At 40.1% G+C, this 18,183-nt stretch overlaps 2 protein-coding genes across 3 annotated transcripts in view; both read left to right on the forward strand.

Moving 5' to 3' along the window:
- The first annotated feature begins 216 nt into the window (after window positions 1–216).
- Window positions 217–10,708, forward strand: ACTR6 (actin related protein 6). Its single transcript, XM_083400584.1, has 11 exons — window positions 217–1,661; window positions 2,326–2,443; window positions 2,960–3,028; window positions 4,258–4,381; window positions 4,752–4,887; window positions 4,978–5,034; window positions 6,155–6,253; window positions 7,226–7,304; window positions 8,004–8,175; window positions 9,207–9,345; window positions 9,527–10,708. Exons 1-11 carry the CDS (start codon window positions 1,594–1,596, stop codon window positions 9,654–9,656), a joined length of 1,191 nt encoding a protein of 396 aa, XP_083256710.1. The 5' UTR covers window positions 217–1,593; the 3' UTR covers window positions 9,657–10,708.
- Window positions 10,709–11,883: 1,175 nt separating this feature from the next.
- Window positions 11,884–18,183, forward strand: part of SCYL2 (SCY1 like pseudokinase 2) — a 28,916-nt gene continuing 22,616 nt past the window's right edge. Inside the window, exons 1-2 of one of the 2 annotated variants that reach the window (XM_083400521.1) lie at window positions 11,884–12,135; window positions 16,476–16,680. In XM_083400521.1, coding sequence (XP_083256647.1) covers window positions 16,504–16,680 — 177 coding nt within the window. In that variant the 5' untranslated portion in view covers window positions 11,884–12,135; window positions 16,476–16,503. Of the gene's footprint in view, window positions 12,418–16,475; window positions 16,681–18,183 lie in introns of both variants that reach the window. The other variant, XM_083400522.1, reaches the window with a different exon arrangement.

Genomic DNA, 18,183 nt, shown 5'->3' on the forward strand with positions numbered 1-18,183 from the left:
GGGGGAAGCGGGCGGCTCTCGGCCGGGATTCGGCGGGCAAGGGCGGCGAGGATCCAGCCACAAGGGCTCCCCGGGAGCTGCTGCCTGACGCCGATGTCACCTTTTGCCTCCGGTGAATGACGCCCCTGAATCCAAGCTTTAGTGGAATAATTTCACGGCAGCGGGGCACGCCGGCCTGGAAGCTTCACCGCCCCACTCACAAAAGTCCGTTTTCCATGCTGGGAAAGAAATATCTTGAGGAATTGTTTTTTTGTGGTTGTTGGATTTTTTTGCCACGAAGAGGGGCAGCTTTTATACAATAGCACTTAACTACCTGTTTTCCAGGTCCATTTGCAACGTTTATCAGGAGCGTAATACAAAAACACGATTTGTTTTCCTGAGTTCTCTCTTCGCGATAAACCCTGTCACCCAAATTCGCTATGAGAGGGGAATGATGATGTGCATAGAAGATCTGACTCCTTAAAGCAATTTAGAACTCCTTCCCTATTGCCCCTCCCCACATTATACTGTTTTTCTCCTCACCAATTTTAGCATCTAATTACCATCAAAATCCAAGAGCACATCCTGTTTACAATTACTCGGGAATAATAAGTACTACTGAAATAATTGCAAAGTGTCAAGCTGAATAAAATCACCTTAAGCCCGCAAACTATCCAAAAGCCTGAAGGGGAAAAGTCATAGTAGAATTTTTAAAAGTGTGAAGACAATACCTCCCCTCAACTAAAAGATTGGATTTTGTTTGTGTAGTGTGGGATAACTAGTGTAAGTGATATACTACGTTTTGGCTATCCAATTTCTGACCTTCCACTTTAATAAATGTTTAAACGTGTTTAAAGGACCCAGCATTTGGCAACAGAGTAATCTTTCCAGATTGCCTTGTATGGGTGAAAAATGAGACACATTCCTTTAAGCTTTTTTTTTTAATGTCTTGGGAGAAGCCTGTGCATCAGCAGCCAATAAATAAAACGTCCATATGTTGGACTATATTGCAGATGACGAGAGCTGGCTCTGAGCGACATAATTTTCCCTACATTGCAGAAGTGCTGGAGGCTGAAGTTTTCCCTTACAGAGGTTTCCACGATAATTATACACAGTACTCGCATATTATATAGATGCGGAAATATAAGGCTATACAGATATTGTAAGTGAACGCTGATGCTATCCGAGCATCTCACCCGATACATGCCTAAAAGGTCCCCAAAACAGAATGTTCCCTTCACACCACGTAAGTGCCGAGTTTCAAAGAACAGACATCCCCCTTTCTTGTCTGAATGGACTTAATTGAAACTGGAAACTGGAATGAAGCAGTCTGAGTTTATATTAAAACTGACTCTATTAGTCTAAGATTACAAGTCTACACCTAACACTCCAACATAGGAATCTAGAGCTCTTCTATTATTTCCTATCTCTATGACTTTCCCCCTACAGTATTTTCTCTTAGTCGGGAAAGTCCTCCACTATCCCATCATTCAACGGGGCTAAGTTCCTTTTACCAATGAGAAGGCGAGAAAGAGAGGATCCGCCCGGTTCAGCCGCATGGTTATTTAGCGCTGGCTTGCCGATGGGGCGGAGCTGAGGGACCAAAGGAGAAAAATGGCGACTCTCGTGTTAGATAACGGCGCTTACAATGCCAAGATCGGGTACAGTCACGCTCATGTCAGGTGAGAAGCCTCATTCGCTTGAGGTCTGGATGGAGTTAAATTCTTTTGGAACAGGCAGTCGGTTCTTCTATGGGTTTTCTCGCATTTTTTGATATGGGCATCTGTGAGAATGTAATCAATTCACTGGCAGTTATGAATGAATTAAGGAATTATTCCAAATGTGCAGGAATTGTCCAAACAAGCGTCCAGTGAAAAAGTGGCTGATACAGAAAACATAATCCAGGTACTAAATCCAACGAAAGAATGAAATCAGTATGGTTTGTTTGGAAACAGCTAGTGTAGGAGTGTGCAAACTTCTGAGAGATCTGGGTTACAAAAGGTGTTTCCAGCTAATTGACATGTTAAAGTAGTTTAACTGTGGAACCCACTCTCCCAGGAGGATGGCCACCAATCTAGATGGTGGGAGGAAATCTAACCTAAAGGAGGATTTGAAAAATTCATGGAGAGGGTTTTCAAAGGCTTCTAGCTGTGATGGCTATGCTCTGCCTCTGAAGTGAGAGGAGGTAAGGTTTCTGAATATTAGTTTCTGGAAACCACAGGAGGAGAGAGAGCTCTTGTGCTTGGGTCACACTTGTGGGTTTTCCACAGGCATTAGTTGGTCACTTACATTATTGACTTTTTAAAATGTATATAAAGCTGCTGGGTTTCTTTCCCCTCCCCACAGTGTTATTCCAAACTGTCAGTTCAGATCAAAGACTGCTCGTCTGAAAACATTTACAGCTAACCAACTGGATGAAATTAAAGATCCATCTGGACTTTTTTATATACTCCCGTTCCAGAAGGTAATTTAATAGCATGGAAATCTTTTTACACAAGAATCAGTTAAGGTTCAGTAAGAGAGGTAAAGGTTTAGTCAGATTTATGCATGAGTAGATGTAGTTTTTGAACAATAGTCATGAAGAATATTAATGTAACTAAAATCAGAGAGGAGGGAAACATTTCTTTCTATATAACGAAGCCTTAGATGCAAATTATTGTTTGTATTTAGCTGTGCATCTTAATAATAATAAATTAAACTTGCAAATCTGTTAACACTTATTTGGGTGTAAGTCCCACTGCCTTCAGAGGAATATACTTATATATAGAAATGGTCAGGATAAAGTCTTAATATTTATTATACCTGATCATAAACAAATAACATGGAGTAAAATACTACTCTAGGACTGGAGTCAAATCATCCAAACACCTTCAAGAGATCAGGTTTCTTCCAGTAGGGTGCTAAAGAAAGTTTGAAGGACAGTATAAAATTATGCAGATATCAAATGGTTACAGCAGTAACTTTACTTTTTAAATAACAGGGCTACTTGGTAAACTGGGATGTTCAAAGACAAGTGTGGGACTATCTTTATGGAAAAGAAATGTATCAGGTAATTAAACACTTTCCTATATCTTGAAGGTAGCACCAGAAGAATATAAGAATGCAGGCTGCTTATAGGAAGTCAGCATAACCTAATAGTTGAAGCTTGTGCATCAGCTTTAATTTAAACTGTGAGTGTTTTGATTTCTACAAATGAGGGCATTTACTGTTTCATTTAAAGCATGGGTTTTTATTTTTACAAAAATGTGCTTGTTCAGTGTAGGTGTTCTAAAGAATGATGTATCAGCAGATAAAATAATCCATATCTGCTTGTGGGATCTGTCAAACCTTCATAAGAGTATTTTATCTCAGTGTTGCATATTTTTCTGAATTGGAGTTTGATCTACCCCTATGCACCTGCTGATTTTACATCCCAAGCTGCATCATGGCAAATCCATCTCAGCCAGTGTTTACTCAAGACTTTTATTGGTTACTGTCTTTAGCATACAGGATGATACATTTTAGCAAGTACATTTATAGAGTTCAGGATATAGTTTAGGATGGGGTTTTTTTTATTGCAAGTTACCACTCAGTTTTCTAAAGAATTCCATAGAACACAAGGGAAAAAACATTGCTGAACCAGAATTCAAGCTCACACTAAGGTCTTACATTATGCACATCCTGCAACAATGGAGGGCTGTGAGAGGGGGCTGGAAAGGGACCCAGCAATCGACCATGAGCTACCAAAAGCTCCCGGGGATCAACCTGTTGGACATCCCTCCTGTACATGTATACACAAAAGTAAGTCCCTCTGAGTTCAGTGAAGCCTACTTGCAGGTGTATGGGTAGCTTGAATTACTTCATCCAGTGGTCACTTGCCTACTCACTAGAGTTACCTCTGTAAGAATATGTAGGGTTTATTAAATTTTGTATAACCTACAATTTTTTTTCAAGTAGGCATTCCTGCTGTCACAACAGAAAGCTACTATACTACAGTGGCAAGAAGTGTGAGCTGTGAGTTAGGAGAAAATCCCTAGTTCAAATTTCACCTTAGCCATTGTTGACCCTTCATCAAGCCACTTTTACCCAGTCTCTCATCTGCAGCAAAGGAGCATTACTGGCCTGTCTTTCTAAGACTGTCCCAAATACTATTAAGATAATTTATGTGAAGTGTTTTGAAATATTCTCTGTACATATTATTAAGAACATATTTATTAATAGTCAGATCCTAATTTTAGATACACTCGTTTTTTTAAGAAAAAAGATTGCTTCTGAATCTTGAAATATTTTCCTACATAGGTAGATTTTGTAGATACCAATATCATCATCACAGAACCTTATTTCAACTTCAGCTCAATACAAGAGTCCATGAACGAAATATTGTTTGAAGAATACCAATTCCAAGCAGTTCTCAGAGTAAATGGTGAATGGCAAGTCCTCTTACTGTTTATTTTTGGGGGAGAAAACGTTTTCGTTTGGCATTGCTACAACACTTTTTTTTTTTGCTTAAAATAATAATAATAATAATAATAATAATTATACACCTCCCATCTGGCTGGGTTTCCCAGCCACTCTGGGTGGCTTCCAAGACATGTAAAAACATAATGTCAAACATTTAAAACTTCCCAATACAGGATTACCTTCAGATGTCTTCTAAAGGTTGTGTAGTTCTTTATCTCTTTAACATCTGATGGGAGGGTGTTCTACAAGGACGGCCACTGCTGAGAAGGCCCTCTGCCTGAAGCACGTGTTAATAAATGTATCTGACACTATGATATGGCTCTGTTTTTCAGCTGGGGCTCTCAGTGCCCATAGATACTTCCGGGATAACCCATCAGAACTGTGTTGCATCATTGTAGACAGTGGATATTCTTTTACACACATTGTACCTTACTGCAGGAGTAAAAAGAAGAAGGAGGCCATTATAAGGTTAAAAAACCAATATTTTTAAATATATTTAAAAAGATGTATTTGTGTTTTTAAAATATAAATATTAAAGAACATCTTTCTTGTTCTTAGGATTAACGTGGGAGGAAAGCTCTTAACCAATCATCTAAAGGAGATAATCTCTTACAGGTAAAGCACTAACTAGAAGTTATTACAATCTTATCTGGTTCACAGTAATAAAAATATAGTTTTATAGGGCAAAAGGAGAAACCAAATTTTGATATCATGGTTTGCTGAAGGACTGTGAAGGCTTACTTTGCCTAGATTATGGTGCAAGGTATGCAATGATACTTAAAATTAGTTTTTTTGCAGCAATAAATTAATTGCAGCAGAAGTTAAATCGGAAAAATAGATGGAACACTCCAGAAAATGAGCAGTAAAATTATTCTGTGAATTGTTTTAGGTATGGTAATGAAATGCACCATAATTTACTGGCATATCTTGTTGGTTGTTTCCAAATGCCACTGGTTCCATGGAGAATCTGAGTGAATCTGTTGGTATGCTAGGCCACATGAGTAGACTATAATGGGGCGAGGTTCATGAACTTGAGGGCTACCTCTTTTTGTATACACAAACTTTCATAAGCTACACCCTAGAAAGTTCATTGAGAATATACAGATGGCCAAAACCAGCTGGGTTCCTCACAGTGAGTTAAGCTGCTCAACCTAGATTTCACAGCCACTTGTTTCCCATCCCCTATCCCCCATCTCAACAGTAGTGAGAACTTTTCTATTCTGAAGATCCCCCTGCATCCTTAGGTTTTGCTGGTTCTATTTAGAGGGCTGTTTAGTGTTAGATACTACTCGTGTGAATGTGTTCTGTAAAGGTGGGATTCCTGAACAATTACAATATGTATAATCTCCTTTTTTTAAAAAGCCCCATCAAACAGTACCTTTCCTATATATGTAATTTTGTTCCTCTTGTATAGAAAGGGTGGTATGAGAATATTATTAACTTTTTCTACTAAAAACCATGAACTTCATCTGGTTTAACAGATTAGTTCCTAATCACAACTTAATGAGAACTCAAAGAAGTGCAGTGTTAAGAACGTTCATCCTCCTCTTACTGTTCTTTGGTTTAATAGCATGCCCTACTCCACAGAGGATTAAAGGCTTAAGTGAGTTTTCCACAATTAATCTAACAGCTTTACTATAACATTTAAGCTTCAATAAATACTCATATTGAATACTCATAACAGACCAGCAATGAAAACAAGATAAAGTAGCATTATTTTCTTTTAAAATTATAGGCAACTCCATGTTATGGATGAAACCCATGTGATTAACCAAGTGAAAGAAGATGTATGTTATGTTTCCCAAGACTTTTTCAAGGATATGGAGACTGCCAAGTATGGGTTTTTTATACTGCTAAATATAGTTAATGGTAATTTTGTCTATGGCCTGAAGAATTTATTATGTATTGCCTTGTGGTGAAAAAAACCACCATTCTGTTGACAGTGGTCTATGAATACATTAAATATCAAATTCCTTTACTGAAAGCGTCTTGTGTCTGGGGTTTAAATTTAAGCTTGGGTTCATTAAGGGTTAGCTCTGAAACATGTTGTTATGAAGACTGCCTTTGAGCATGTAGGGAGTGCTGTTCTGACCCATGTCCCCATATCTGGAAACCGGTATAATGATCTTTGAGGTCCCATTTCAGCCAGACTTGGGTTTATAGTCTTGATTCCGTTACTGAAGCATCTGCAGTGTTCCAAATCATTTTCAAGCTCTACATATGCAATTAACTTATTTGGTTGAAATTGCATGCAACGCAGAGCGCACACAAGTTCTGGCATATTGTTGCAAGATCTCACAGGAACTCAGACAGTCCCACAGGAACTTGCAAGAGCATCCCAAAGCCTATGCAGTGTGCGGGACTTGCCCGATAGGCATGGCAGAGCTTAACACCTGTCTTCCCGGGGTGTGGTAAGGCTCGCTTGGCAAGGATAGTTATGCGGGGGTAGTTTGAATTTACACAGTTTTGCATATTCCTGCCATCCCCAGAACATAAACCCCATGCAAGGTGTGATTGTCCCACTATTAAGTTCAACATCTATATGCACTGAATACCCCAAATAGCTTTACATGGTGGTGAGCTGTCTTACTGATTAAAAGTCAAAAGGAGGTTATCCTATGCAGCTTTCTTATTTCGTTATCATCAAAGCCGCCTCTTGAGAGGTCTCCACATTTGAGAAAGTTGGACTTAGACCCATATTAGGGTAAATTGTTAATTATTTATTTACAATGAAATACTTTTTTTGTGTGTGTGGCTCTGAAGAATCATTAACTTAGGATGTATTCTGAATTCCAACCTGTTTCAGATTGAAGGGGGAAGAAAATACAGTAATGTTGGACTATGTCTTACCAGACTTCAGCACAATAAAAAAAGGGTTTTGTAAGGTAATTGCATAAAATCAGTCTTCTTCTTCATTTCATTTCATTTCTATACTTACATATATTTTTAAGAAAAAGATCTCAAAGCATTTACAACCTACATCAAATAAAACAATCCAGAAGAAGACATTACAGAAGAAAGTCCAATATAAAGTATATATTCAAAGCAGCATAATTAACAGGAAATTAAAATATTGCCTTTAAGATTTTGAAACTAAAACATTACAAAGGAGGTCAACTACAGAATGCACATTTAATGCAGAAAAGATAATAAAAAATTATATTAACTGTTTCAAAAGGAAACATTATTAGAGGAAGTCAGATGTAAAATGCAAATTTAAAACAAGGTAATTAACACATCTGGAGGATAAAAGGTTCTCCAACATTTAAGCAACCTAGTTAGAAAAAAAATAAAGTCTCTATTGAGAGAGGGGGGGATGTGAAATGAATTGCCATTTTTCGTTTGTTGATTCATCCTCTTACTGTTCAGTCATAGCATGTTGGCTGCAATTTCTATGTTATTATGTGCTGATATAGCTAGGTATAATTGTATGGAAGAAATATACAAGTTTCAGATTCCCATACAGGTTTTGGATCCCAGCTACTACATGGGAAAAATCATGCAAATAAGGTGACTGATTAATGTTGATATTAAAAGCTGGTTTCATTATTACATGTGTGTTAATTCACATCTGTTTGATTTAGCCAAGGGAAGAAATGGTGTTAAGTGGAAAATACAAAACTGGTGAACAAATACTTCGTCTTACAAATGAGCGATTTGCTGTTCCAGAGATACTCTTCCATCCTTCAGATATTGGTATTCAAGAAATGGGAATTCCTGAAGCCATTGTTTATTCAATTCAGAACTTGCCGGAAGGTATTCTTATTTAAACAATGTAGCTACCAAAATTAACTGTAGAACATGTTGCATAGTTAGACTTTTTGTTTTGCTTCTAAAGTTCCCATATCAAGGACAAAAACTCAGTTGTCTAGAACAGTGGTTTTCAACCAGTGTACCATGGCACCCTTGAAGGATGGTCAGGGGTATTATGGGCAACACGGACTTCTGTCCCTTTTTCCTTCCCTCCTTCCTCTGATGCCCTCTTGCATCTCTGCCTCCCAAAGGCTTGTACAGCTGTTTGTTGCAGCAGTCATGGCTACAAGCTCTGCAGGCGAATGGTGCCTCTGGGGCTGGTAAAGGGGTGCTGGTTGCCAAGAACTGAGACACCCTTGGAGTAAGCAAGCAAACGGGTGAGGGAGCCCAGCCCGCCAGTCCACCAGCCGTTGCTGTTGGGAATGGACAGGCAAGTTCCAGGCCCTGTGGGGCAGTGTGAGGAGGCACATCTTTTGAGGTGGGCGGGGGGGGGGGGACAGCTCAGAGACCAGGGATGGCAGCAGTGGCTGCCCTGAGGAGAGGAGAGAAGGCTGAGGAAACACTTAAGGGAGTGTTTGAAAAAGGGTGAGATGCTGGGCTCTTAAGCCCCACAAGGGTGCTGCAGAAAGAATGTAGTTAGTCAAGGGAGCCACGGACTCAAAAAGGCTGAAAGCCTGTTTTAGAAATTCTCCAGTATCAAATTGTAATAAACACCATTTCTTGACATGTTACTGTTGTAAAATTGCTAAAGTTACCTATGCAATATCCAGACTTCTGAATTAAGTAGTTTAATGCATCCAAAGTTGATTGGGAGCCAGAACACTTAGCACTCTCTTCATAAACTTGGAAGTAAGCAATTTGCACTAGAAGAATATTTAAATATGTGACTGAGGTACTGCCTCCAATGCAAGTGCTTTTCATTACAGACTCCGATGCAAGTGCCTCCAATGCTTTTCATTACAGACTTAATATAACTATATAAAATCAAGCAAGTTATTGTAGAATTATAACTTATTTCTTTCTGGTCTTCATAGAAATGCAACCACATTTCTTTAAGAATATTGTTTTAACTGGTGGAAACACACATCTCCCCGGCTTCAGGGATCGTGTTTACTCTGAGGTCCGATGCCTCACTCCCACTGACTACGATGTTTCTGTTGTTCTGCCAGAGAAGTAAGTAACCTTTCAGTTACAAATGTGGATTCTCAACTGACAGTTACCCACTCTTATTTTTATATTCTATATTCTAATGTCATATAATGTAGTACTAGCTGATACTGAAAATCAATATTAAACTAACTTTGTAAACTAACTGTATTTTACAGTTTACACAATTATTTTATTTACTTTCCAGCCCTATTACTTATTCCTGGGAAGGTGGAAAGCTGATTTCTGAAAATGACGATTTTGAAGATATGGTGGTAACCAGAGAAGACTATGAAGAAAATGGACATAGTATATGTGAAGAGAAATTTGATATTTAAATGGTTCACAAGATATGGACATTATATTGTATATGTTAAAGACCTGGGAAGTTTTCTTAGATTGGAACCCTGATGTAGTGTTTTGTTTTTTTAAGAATGAAACTGTACTGTCAATTAATATATATGTAAGGTTTTAGTCATTTTTATATACATGTAGCTTACTGGGTTTTTTTCTTTGCCACTCAAATGCTGGTAGAAACTGAAATCTATCCATAAAAGTACATTTCTTCAATTAACAATATGCTAGAATATTTAGTAGGAAAATGAAATAAAACATTTGAATCCAAACTTCATTTGGAAAATAGTGGTTGTATTGTAACTGAACACAAGAACACTAGATCATAAATCTAGAAGGCTAGTTCCAGATTTCTTCAAACAATCTGCTTAACCAATTCCTATCTACTATTACACTAAAGAGGGATTTAAGCAGGAATGCTTTTATTTTCTGTGAAAGGGAATAAAAAGAGGACAACAATAGATGGTCAAGTCAAACAAAAAGAGTCACCAATTTAAAACATTTTTATAATAAAAAGTATTATGAAGTATTTTATTAGAGAAACAGCTCAAATCAGCTACAGGCCATGTGTTGCTTTTTTAAATAAAAAACTGCAACTGTTCAACCCACCTTGGATTTTGTTCAAGGATTAATTTGTTTTCCCCATTGCAGAATGACAACCCATTGCTCATAGGTGTGGTGTAATCTGGACAGAGAAGAGCATCCAGACACCATTGCCATGTTTACTTGAGCTGTTCTACACTTACGAAGAGGCATCCAATTTGTGCGTATGTACATAAACAGTTATACCTCACAAAACAGTAGTTTGGAAGTAACACCTGTCCACAACCCCAACTTGTTCAAGACATATGCTAGTGGATTAGAAGATGTGGGAAAGGTTACTAATCGTGAAATATACCCTATGATATTGCTTTCTATGGAAGACCTTTATTTGGAACATCAGCTCGTTGGAAGACTTGAAAGACTTTAAATCTTAAAGCTGGAAGAGAGCCCAGAGCCCTTGAAGATATATGACTATTGATTCAAAACCCTAAAATGTATTTTATATAATTGACTTATTTCTATTCTTTGTATATCATATTGTTGTTTTATTGCTATGGCCGATGGCTGGCGCAAATAAAGATTAATTCAAGCTATAGCTGCAGCATAAAAGAATGACAGGGAAAATTGGAAGAATCCCACCCCATTGGATGAATCCTGCCTATTCATCTTCCTAAAAAGCTACACCTTGACAAATAAAGGCAATGAAACAACCCTAAGGTGTCTCTGGGGTAGTCCTTACTCCTTATGGTCGCCTACAACAGAACTTTCATGTTTGTAGGCGGATAGCTCAGTTGGTTAGAGCATGGTGCTAACAATGCCAAGGTTGCAGGTTTAATCCCTGCAAGGGACAGCTGCCTATTCCTGTATTGCAGGGGGTTGGACTAGATGATCCTCAGGGTCCCTTCCAACTCTATGATTCTACGAGACATAAAATTCTACGAAACATTTCCATAGGAAACCATACACTGCCTGAGGGCCAACATTATGCCTTAGAGCTCCTTGGGAGAATGTTTGCCTTAGAAGTAAAATATATCTCAACATACTTAGTATTCTCATACAAAAAGCAAACAAACTACTATGTGGAAGTTTGACCACTGTCCACATACATACACACAGTTTTTGTGGTACATTCACTCAGTATGTATTTTAATAATAATGGGTCTGCTATCCTGCCCCACTTGCATGGACCACTCCGCTGAGAGAACCAAGTCCGTATACCCCGGGTTAAGTACTTAATTCGTTCTGGAGGTCCGTTCTTAACCTGAAACTGTTCTTAACCTGAAGCACCACTTTAGCTAATGGGGCCTCCTGCTGCCGCTGCGCCGCCGGAGCACGATTTCTGTTCTCATCCTGAAGCAAAGTTCTTAACCTGAAGCACTATTTCTGGGTTAGCGGAGTCTGTAACCTGAAGCGTATGTAACCCGAGGTACCACTGTATATTCCTCCTCCGCCTCGGCCTTAAACCTGTTACGCCTTTTCCTCTTCTTCCACAACTTCACCGCTTTATTTCGCTCTGAGAGAACGGAAAGGCAACCGCGGAGGCTCGAAAGTATCCCGGTGAGGGGGGCAAAACAAACACACCCGCTTCTTCAACGGAGGGTCAGGCCGGCGCTTCGTCGCCCTGACAATCAAACTTGCCGCCCTCGCGGAAACCACCGTTGGCGGCGCGAGGCGGAGGGGGCGGGGCTTCCTAGGGCTCGACTTCCGGCCCCAGCTCCGGTGCCCTGTTTTCTCTCCCAGTGACAGCAGCGGAGGCGGAAGCGAGAGAGAGAAATAAATAAATAAATAAATATATACTGTGTTCCAACCGGTCAGGTTAGGTTGTGCTGAGGTGGCCGTCATGGCGTAGCAGAGCCGGGGGTCGCGGCACGGTCAACCACGCCCCGCGGTGGGGCAGCGCTTTCCTCCCTTCAGGTTGAGGTGAGAAGCCCGAGGGGCTGTTGCTGCGGCGGGGGGCCGAGCGTGGCCTTGAGACCGCGGAGAAGGGAAGGGCTCGCTCGCTTCCTTCCTCAGAACCGTAGGGTTGGGCCTGGGCTGCCCACAAAGTGGGGCAAGAGGGCTTGGCGGGTGGGGGGAGCTTCCCTTTTGTGCCGCCGCCCACGAACAGGCAGTTGCCGAGTGGCTGTCAGCCGACTTGGGGAGAGGGAAGGCAAGGGGCCTATCTGCCTGCGGTGTGGCAGGAGCTCTCAAACCCTTTCTCAGGTAAGAGAGAGGGCTGCTCTGCCGTGCTGAGGGGTGGCTGGTCGAGGGATTGAAATTCCCTAATTGCTCTTTAAGGTTTCTGTTCTTATTCCACTGCCGCGCTGATTTCAGCAGCAAAGGTTCTTCCTTAAAAGATGAAACCAGTCTTGCTGTGATAAATGCAAAGTATCCCGCACAAATATTGCTGAAGTGTCCAGTAAGGGTAGATTTTACCGTGAAAATATATTTGAAGGCTTGTATTGACAGAAGCACACAGGAGTGACTTGTGTAGAACATTAATTGGAGCTTTTGTGATTCCAAATGGGGCGTGAGAGCATCTGTGCGCATATTATGTGTACTTCCCTTGCTTATTACAGGACTGTATGTGACAAAGCCCTTGTGAGGATTGTCAGGTGTCTCTTCTAAGCCACACCTCTTCTTTTAAGGGAACAGCCTTCATTAGGCTACTGCTGTATAGGAAATAATTGCTTTCCGGTGCCTCCTACACTGAGTGTTCAATGTCCATTCTCAAACTTTCTTCTGACAATTCAGTTTAAATATAGTCAGCAAGCCTCGGAGGCATGTTGGCAGCAGTAAGCAGTTAAATGGAAATCTTACCCTTTGAAAACACCACCTGGGGAAAGTTGCTAGTGGCAGTAGTCTGAATTCTTTACTAAGAATTCCCATAGGAACCACTAAATTCAGTGCTGTAATGCTTATAATAATGCCACAATATCATCAGAGTATGTTTTCTTGAATGGCTTACTAGTTTAAAATGTAGATCCCGTACTGTGACAAAATCATAAGTAACTTTGAAAACTAAAAATTATCCTTCTGCTAAAAGTAGGATGGCATTACAGTCTTATGGGTGATACTATATATTAATAGATAAGTAGCATTCATTAACCTTTTGTAAAGTATAACATTGTGTGTGAGGGAGAAAGACAAAGTGTGCACATGTATACTGGGATATTTCACCATGAATCCTCAACATTTTAAGAAGAAATAAGAAAACAAAAAATGCAGTAAATGATCCATTATAAGTATAAATTTACAGTTTAAATGATATATTGGTACTATTTTATCTGCTGCTTATTGCAAAGCTGACATCCAACAGTTTTATGTGAGTAAGATTCAATTGTGAGGTCAGCCTGCTAAGTGTGACAGAAATTCGCTTGTGTAGTGGGGCTTTGCAATTCTCACCTACCCCCTGCCGCTCTCCTGTTCACCCCCAGAAGCTGTACAAGTATACTCTGCTACACAGGTACAGTAGGTGATAAGATCATAGAATCATAGAGTTGGAAGAGACCACAAGGGTCATCGAGTCCAACCCCCTGCCAAGCAGGAAACACCATCAGAGCACTCCTGACATATGGTTGTCAAGCCTCTGCTTAAAGACCTCCAAAGAAGGAGACTCCACCACACTCCTTGGCAGCAAATTCCACTGTCGAACAGCTCTTACTGTCAGGAAGTTCTTCCTAATGTTTAGGTGGAATCTTCTTTCTTGTAGTTTGGATCCATTGCTCCGTGTCCGCTTCTCTGGAGCAGCAGAAAACAACCTTTCTCCCTCCTCTATGTGACATCCTTTTATATATTTGAACATGGCTATCATATCACCCCTTAACCTCCTCTTCTCCAGGCTAAACATGCCCAGCTGCCTTAGCCGTTCCTCATAAGGCATCGTTTCCAGACCTTTGACCATTTTGGTTGCCCTCCTCTGGACACGTTCCAGTTTGTCAATGTCCTTCTTGAACTGTGGTGCCCAGAACTGGACACAGTACTCCAGGTGAGGTCTGACCAGAGCAGAATACAGTGGCACTATAACTTCCCTTGATCTAGACACTATACTCCTATTGATGCAGCCCAGAATTGCATTGGCTTTTTTAGCTGCCGCGTCACACTGTTGGCTCATGTCAAGTTTGTGGTCAACCAAGACTCCTAGATCCTTTTCACATGTACTGCTCTCAAGCCAGCTGTCACCCATCTTGTAGTTGTGCCTCTCATTTTTTTTGCCCAAGTGCAATACTTTACATTTCTCCCTGTTAAAATTCATCTTGTTTGTTTTGGCCCAGTTCTCTAATCTGTCAAGGTCATTTTGAAGTGTGATCCTGTCCTCTGGGGTGTTAGCCACCCCTCCCAGTTTGGTGTCATCTGCAAATTTGATCAGGATGCCCTTGAGTCCATCATCCAAGTCGTTGATAAAGATGTTGAATAAGACCGGGCCCAAGACAGAACCCTGTGGCACCCCACTAGTCACTCTTCTCCAGGATGAAGAGGAACCATTGATGAGCACCCTTTGGGTCCGGTCAGTCAGCCAGTTACAAATCCACTGAGTGGTAGCATGGTCAAGACCGCATTTTACCAGCTTCTTTACAAGAATATCATGGGGCACCTTGTCAAATGCCTTGCTGAAATCAAGGTAGACTACATCCACTGCGTTCCCTTCATCTACCAGGCTTGTAATTCTGTCAAAAAATGAGATCAGGTTAGTCTGACATGACTTATTTTTCAGAAATCCATGCTGACTATTGGTGATCACAGCATTCCTTTCTAGGTGCTCACAGATTGTTTGCTTAATAATCTGCTCCAGAATCTTCCCTGGTATTGATGTCAGACTGACTGGGCGGTAATTATTTGGGTCCTCTCTTTTCCCCTTTTTGAAAATAGGGACAACATTTGCCCTCCTCCAGTCTGCCGGGACTTCGCCTGTTCTCCAGGAATTCTCAAAGATGATTGCCAGTGGTTCTGAGATCACATCTGCCAGTTCTTTTAATACTCTTGGATGCAGTTCATCTGGCCCTGGAGACTTGAATACATCTAAACTAGCCAAGTATTCTTGTACTATCTCCTTAGTTATTCTGGGCTGTGTTTTCTCTGCTGAATCATTTGCTCCAAATTCTTCAGGTCGGGCATTGTTTTCTTTATCGGAGAAGACTGAGGCAAAGAAGGCATTGAGGAGTTCAGCCCTTTCTGTGTCCCCTGTTTGCATTTCACCATCTTCTCCTCTGAGTGACCCCACTGTTTCTTTGTTCTTCCTTTTGCTACGAACATACCCATAAAAGCCTTTTTTGTTGTTTTTAACCTCTCTAGCAAGCCTGAGTTCATTCTGTGCTTTAGCTTTTCTGACTTTGTGTCTACACGTGCTGGCTATTTGTTTGAATTCCTCTTTGGTGGTTTCCCCCCTTTTCCATTTTTTGTACACATCCTTTTTTAATCTTAACTCAGTTAAAAGTTCTTTAGATAGCCACCCTGGCTTCTTTAGGCACCTTCCATGTTTCCGTCTCATTGGTATTGCCTGAAGTTGTGCCTTTACTATCTCCCTCTTAACAAACTCCCAGCCATCATGAACTCCATTTCCTTTTAGTATTACTGTCCATGGGATCTCACCCAGCACTTCCCTAATAATAGTATTGGATAATAGATAATAGTATTGGATCCAGTGATTTGTTTGTGTTAGGTATTGGATAGAAACTATTCAAGTAGTCTCAGGACACTTGGGCATACTTCTAAATTTGTTAAGCAGACATTTAATGCTCAGCTTAAAAAGTTATATTTGCTGGCCTATCCAACTGCAGCAATTAATCTTTTAAATGAACTCATTCTAAACATCCAGGTATTTGTCAAATATGATAACTAATTCACACTCTGAACTCTCTTCACTTGTTAATTCTAGTGGTTAATTTTTTCCCCCATAAATTCTGTGGTGGACCTAACTGGCATATTAACTTTGTCTGCCTATTCCTGTGCATGATCTGTTGATTCATCCTTTTTTGGATACAGTTTTTCTTTCACTTGCCAAAACAGCTGATATCTTTAACACCTAAATTATAACAGAAAGTGCTAACTGTGTTAAAATTTGTTAAATGTAGCAACTTAGTTTTCATCTCTCATACTGACAGCTTCAAACAGGAATAGAAACTGATTTTCAACTGCTGCTTTTTGCTCTTATTTGAGACAGCATATTTCAGTTGATATAAGTACTGAGATTTAATGCCAGCTAGAAAAACATAGACTTAAATATTTATATCATTTACTTAATAACATGGATTCTGTTATTTATTTATTTATTTATTTTGTAGGTAAATGTACTAGCACACATTCATAACAATGGAGTCCATGCTAAACAAATTGAAGAGCACGGTTACGAAAGTGACTGCAGATGTCACTAGTGCAGTCATGGGAAATCCAGTTACCAGGGAATTTGATGTTGGACGACATATTGCTAGTGGTGGCAATGGGCTTGCTTGGAAGATTTTTAATGGCACTAAAAAATCAACAAAACAGGTGAGGTTTTGGGAGGGAAATACATATTGCTTCTAATGTCATTACAATGATGTTTTAAGGAACAATTGCCTAAGAATACATGGTTTAATAGCTGTAGAAAAAGAAATCACAGTATGTGTAACTTATCATTTTTATGTATCTACTGTATAAGTTGTATGGGGTGTTAAAGCAGGAGGAGTACCTCTGCTGGTGATGTATTATGCTCCTTCTGAGGTAGTTTGTCCACCTTTGCTTGCCACTCAGCACTCATCTCTCACCCATAACTCCTAGAAGCTGTCAGCATGCCAGAAATGGCTTTGACTGGCCAGTTAAACCAAGTGAGGGTAGCCGCTGGGTTTCAATCCCTCGGTGAGTTAGGGACTTCCCCTGCATGCAAAGACAGACTTCATCTGACTTATAGAACATTCTTGGGAGAAGAAAGTGCTAAAGAGTAAACCCTGCACAAATCTGGAGTGGAGTCCCAGTTGGATGTCGCCTTCTCTGCCTCTTCCAGCAACTCTTGCAGCCAAGCTGTTGCCAAACATATTGCTCTGCTTTCCTTTGGACCACATCAGTGAGGCCAAGAGGGGGGTTCTGTCGCCTAGGCAACCCAGGACCTCCAGACACACTGCCCAGGCTTGCACCCTGGGGAGGTCACTTCAGTACTGCTAACACAGTGGCTTCTTGAATTCACTCCAGAGGCACACTACATTGTCTCTCAAGACAGACAGGTGCCAACAGTGCACCGTATGCACTCATATGGTTTGCACAATGTCCTTGAGGTTAAACAGATCTTGAAAGAATAGCAAAGAATTAAATGTTCTAGTCATAGTTTCTCAGGTTGGTCACCTCCAAGTAGCTCTGGCTGTTTGCAAATAGATACATCAAATCCTTTTTAATTTATATTGGGTTTTGTGTGTACCTTTGATTTGTTTCAAACAAAGTGCTCCGCTTGATTTAGCAGTTATATATTTAACTTCAGAACAAAGTACCTCAATTGTTTTAAGGGACTGAAAGTTCTAGATTTATTCAAATGTCTTTCAGCAACATACCTTTGAAACTTCGTTTCCAGTTCTAGGAACTTATACCGATATATGTAGCTGTACTCTGGTATAACAAGTGTTAAAGTAGATAAATAACTAATATTCTGCACCTTTTCAACAAAGAGCAAAAAATTATTAATATAATGCCAATTGTAGTGGTAAAATGTCAATAGGAAACTTACTAAGGTGAAACACTATTGGAATAAAAACATAGCAGCTTGGTAAAAGAGTTACAGTATGCTGAATACACTTGTTTGGTAAATGAGCCGTGCTATAAATGTGGAGTGCAAAGGAAAAAATAGTATAAAAAACATTAGCAATCTGTGTTTATTTAGCAGTGCAGTTCAATGTGCAGTTCAAAGTCGCATTATGTTCAATAGGACTTATTCCCAAGGAAGTGTGTTTTAGAATTGCAACATTTCATTTTCGTTATTACAACTCTTCTTGAGTAACTGCTGGTTGAACAGAGGATAAATGTGCA

The sequence above is a fragment of the Podarcis tiliguerta genome (genome assembly GCF_965153285.1).
Source record: "Podarcis tiliguerta genome assembly, chromosome: 10".
Classification (NCBI taxonomy): Eukaryota; Metazoa; Chordata; class Lepidosauria; order Squamata; family Lacertidae; genus Podarcis; species Podarcis tiliguerta.

Bases quoted from the DNA above. Each gene is read 5' to 3' on its own strand.
- ACTR6 (XM_083400584.1), top strand. From the start codon at position 1,594: ATGGCGACTCTCGTGTTAGATAACGGCGCTTACAATGCCAAGATCGGG. The intron at 4,888-4,977 runs GTTAAAAAACCA...TCTTGTTCTTAG, and splicing joins AAGAAGGAGGCCATTATAAG to GATTAACGTGGGAGGAAAGC. The intron at 7,305-8,003 runs GTAATTGCATAA...TGTTTGATTTAG, and splicing joins TAAAAAAAGGGTTTTGTAAG to CCAAGGGAAGAAATGGTGTT.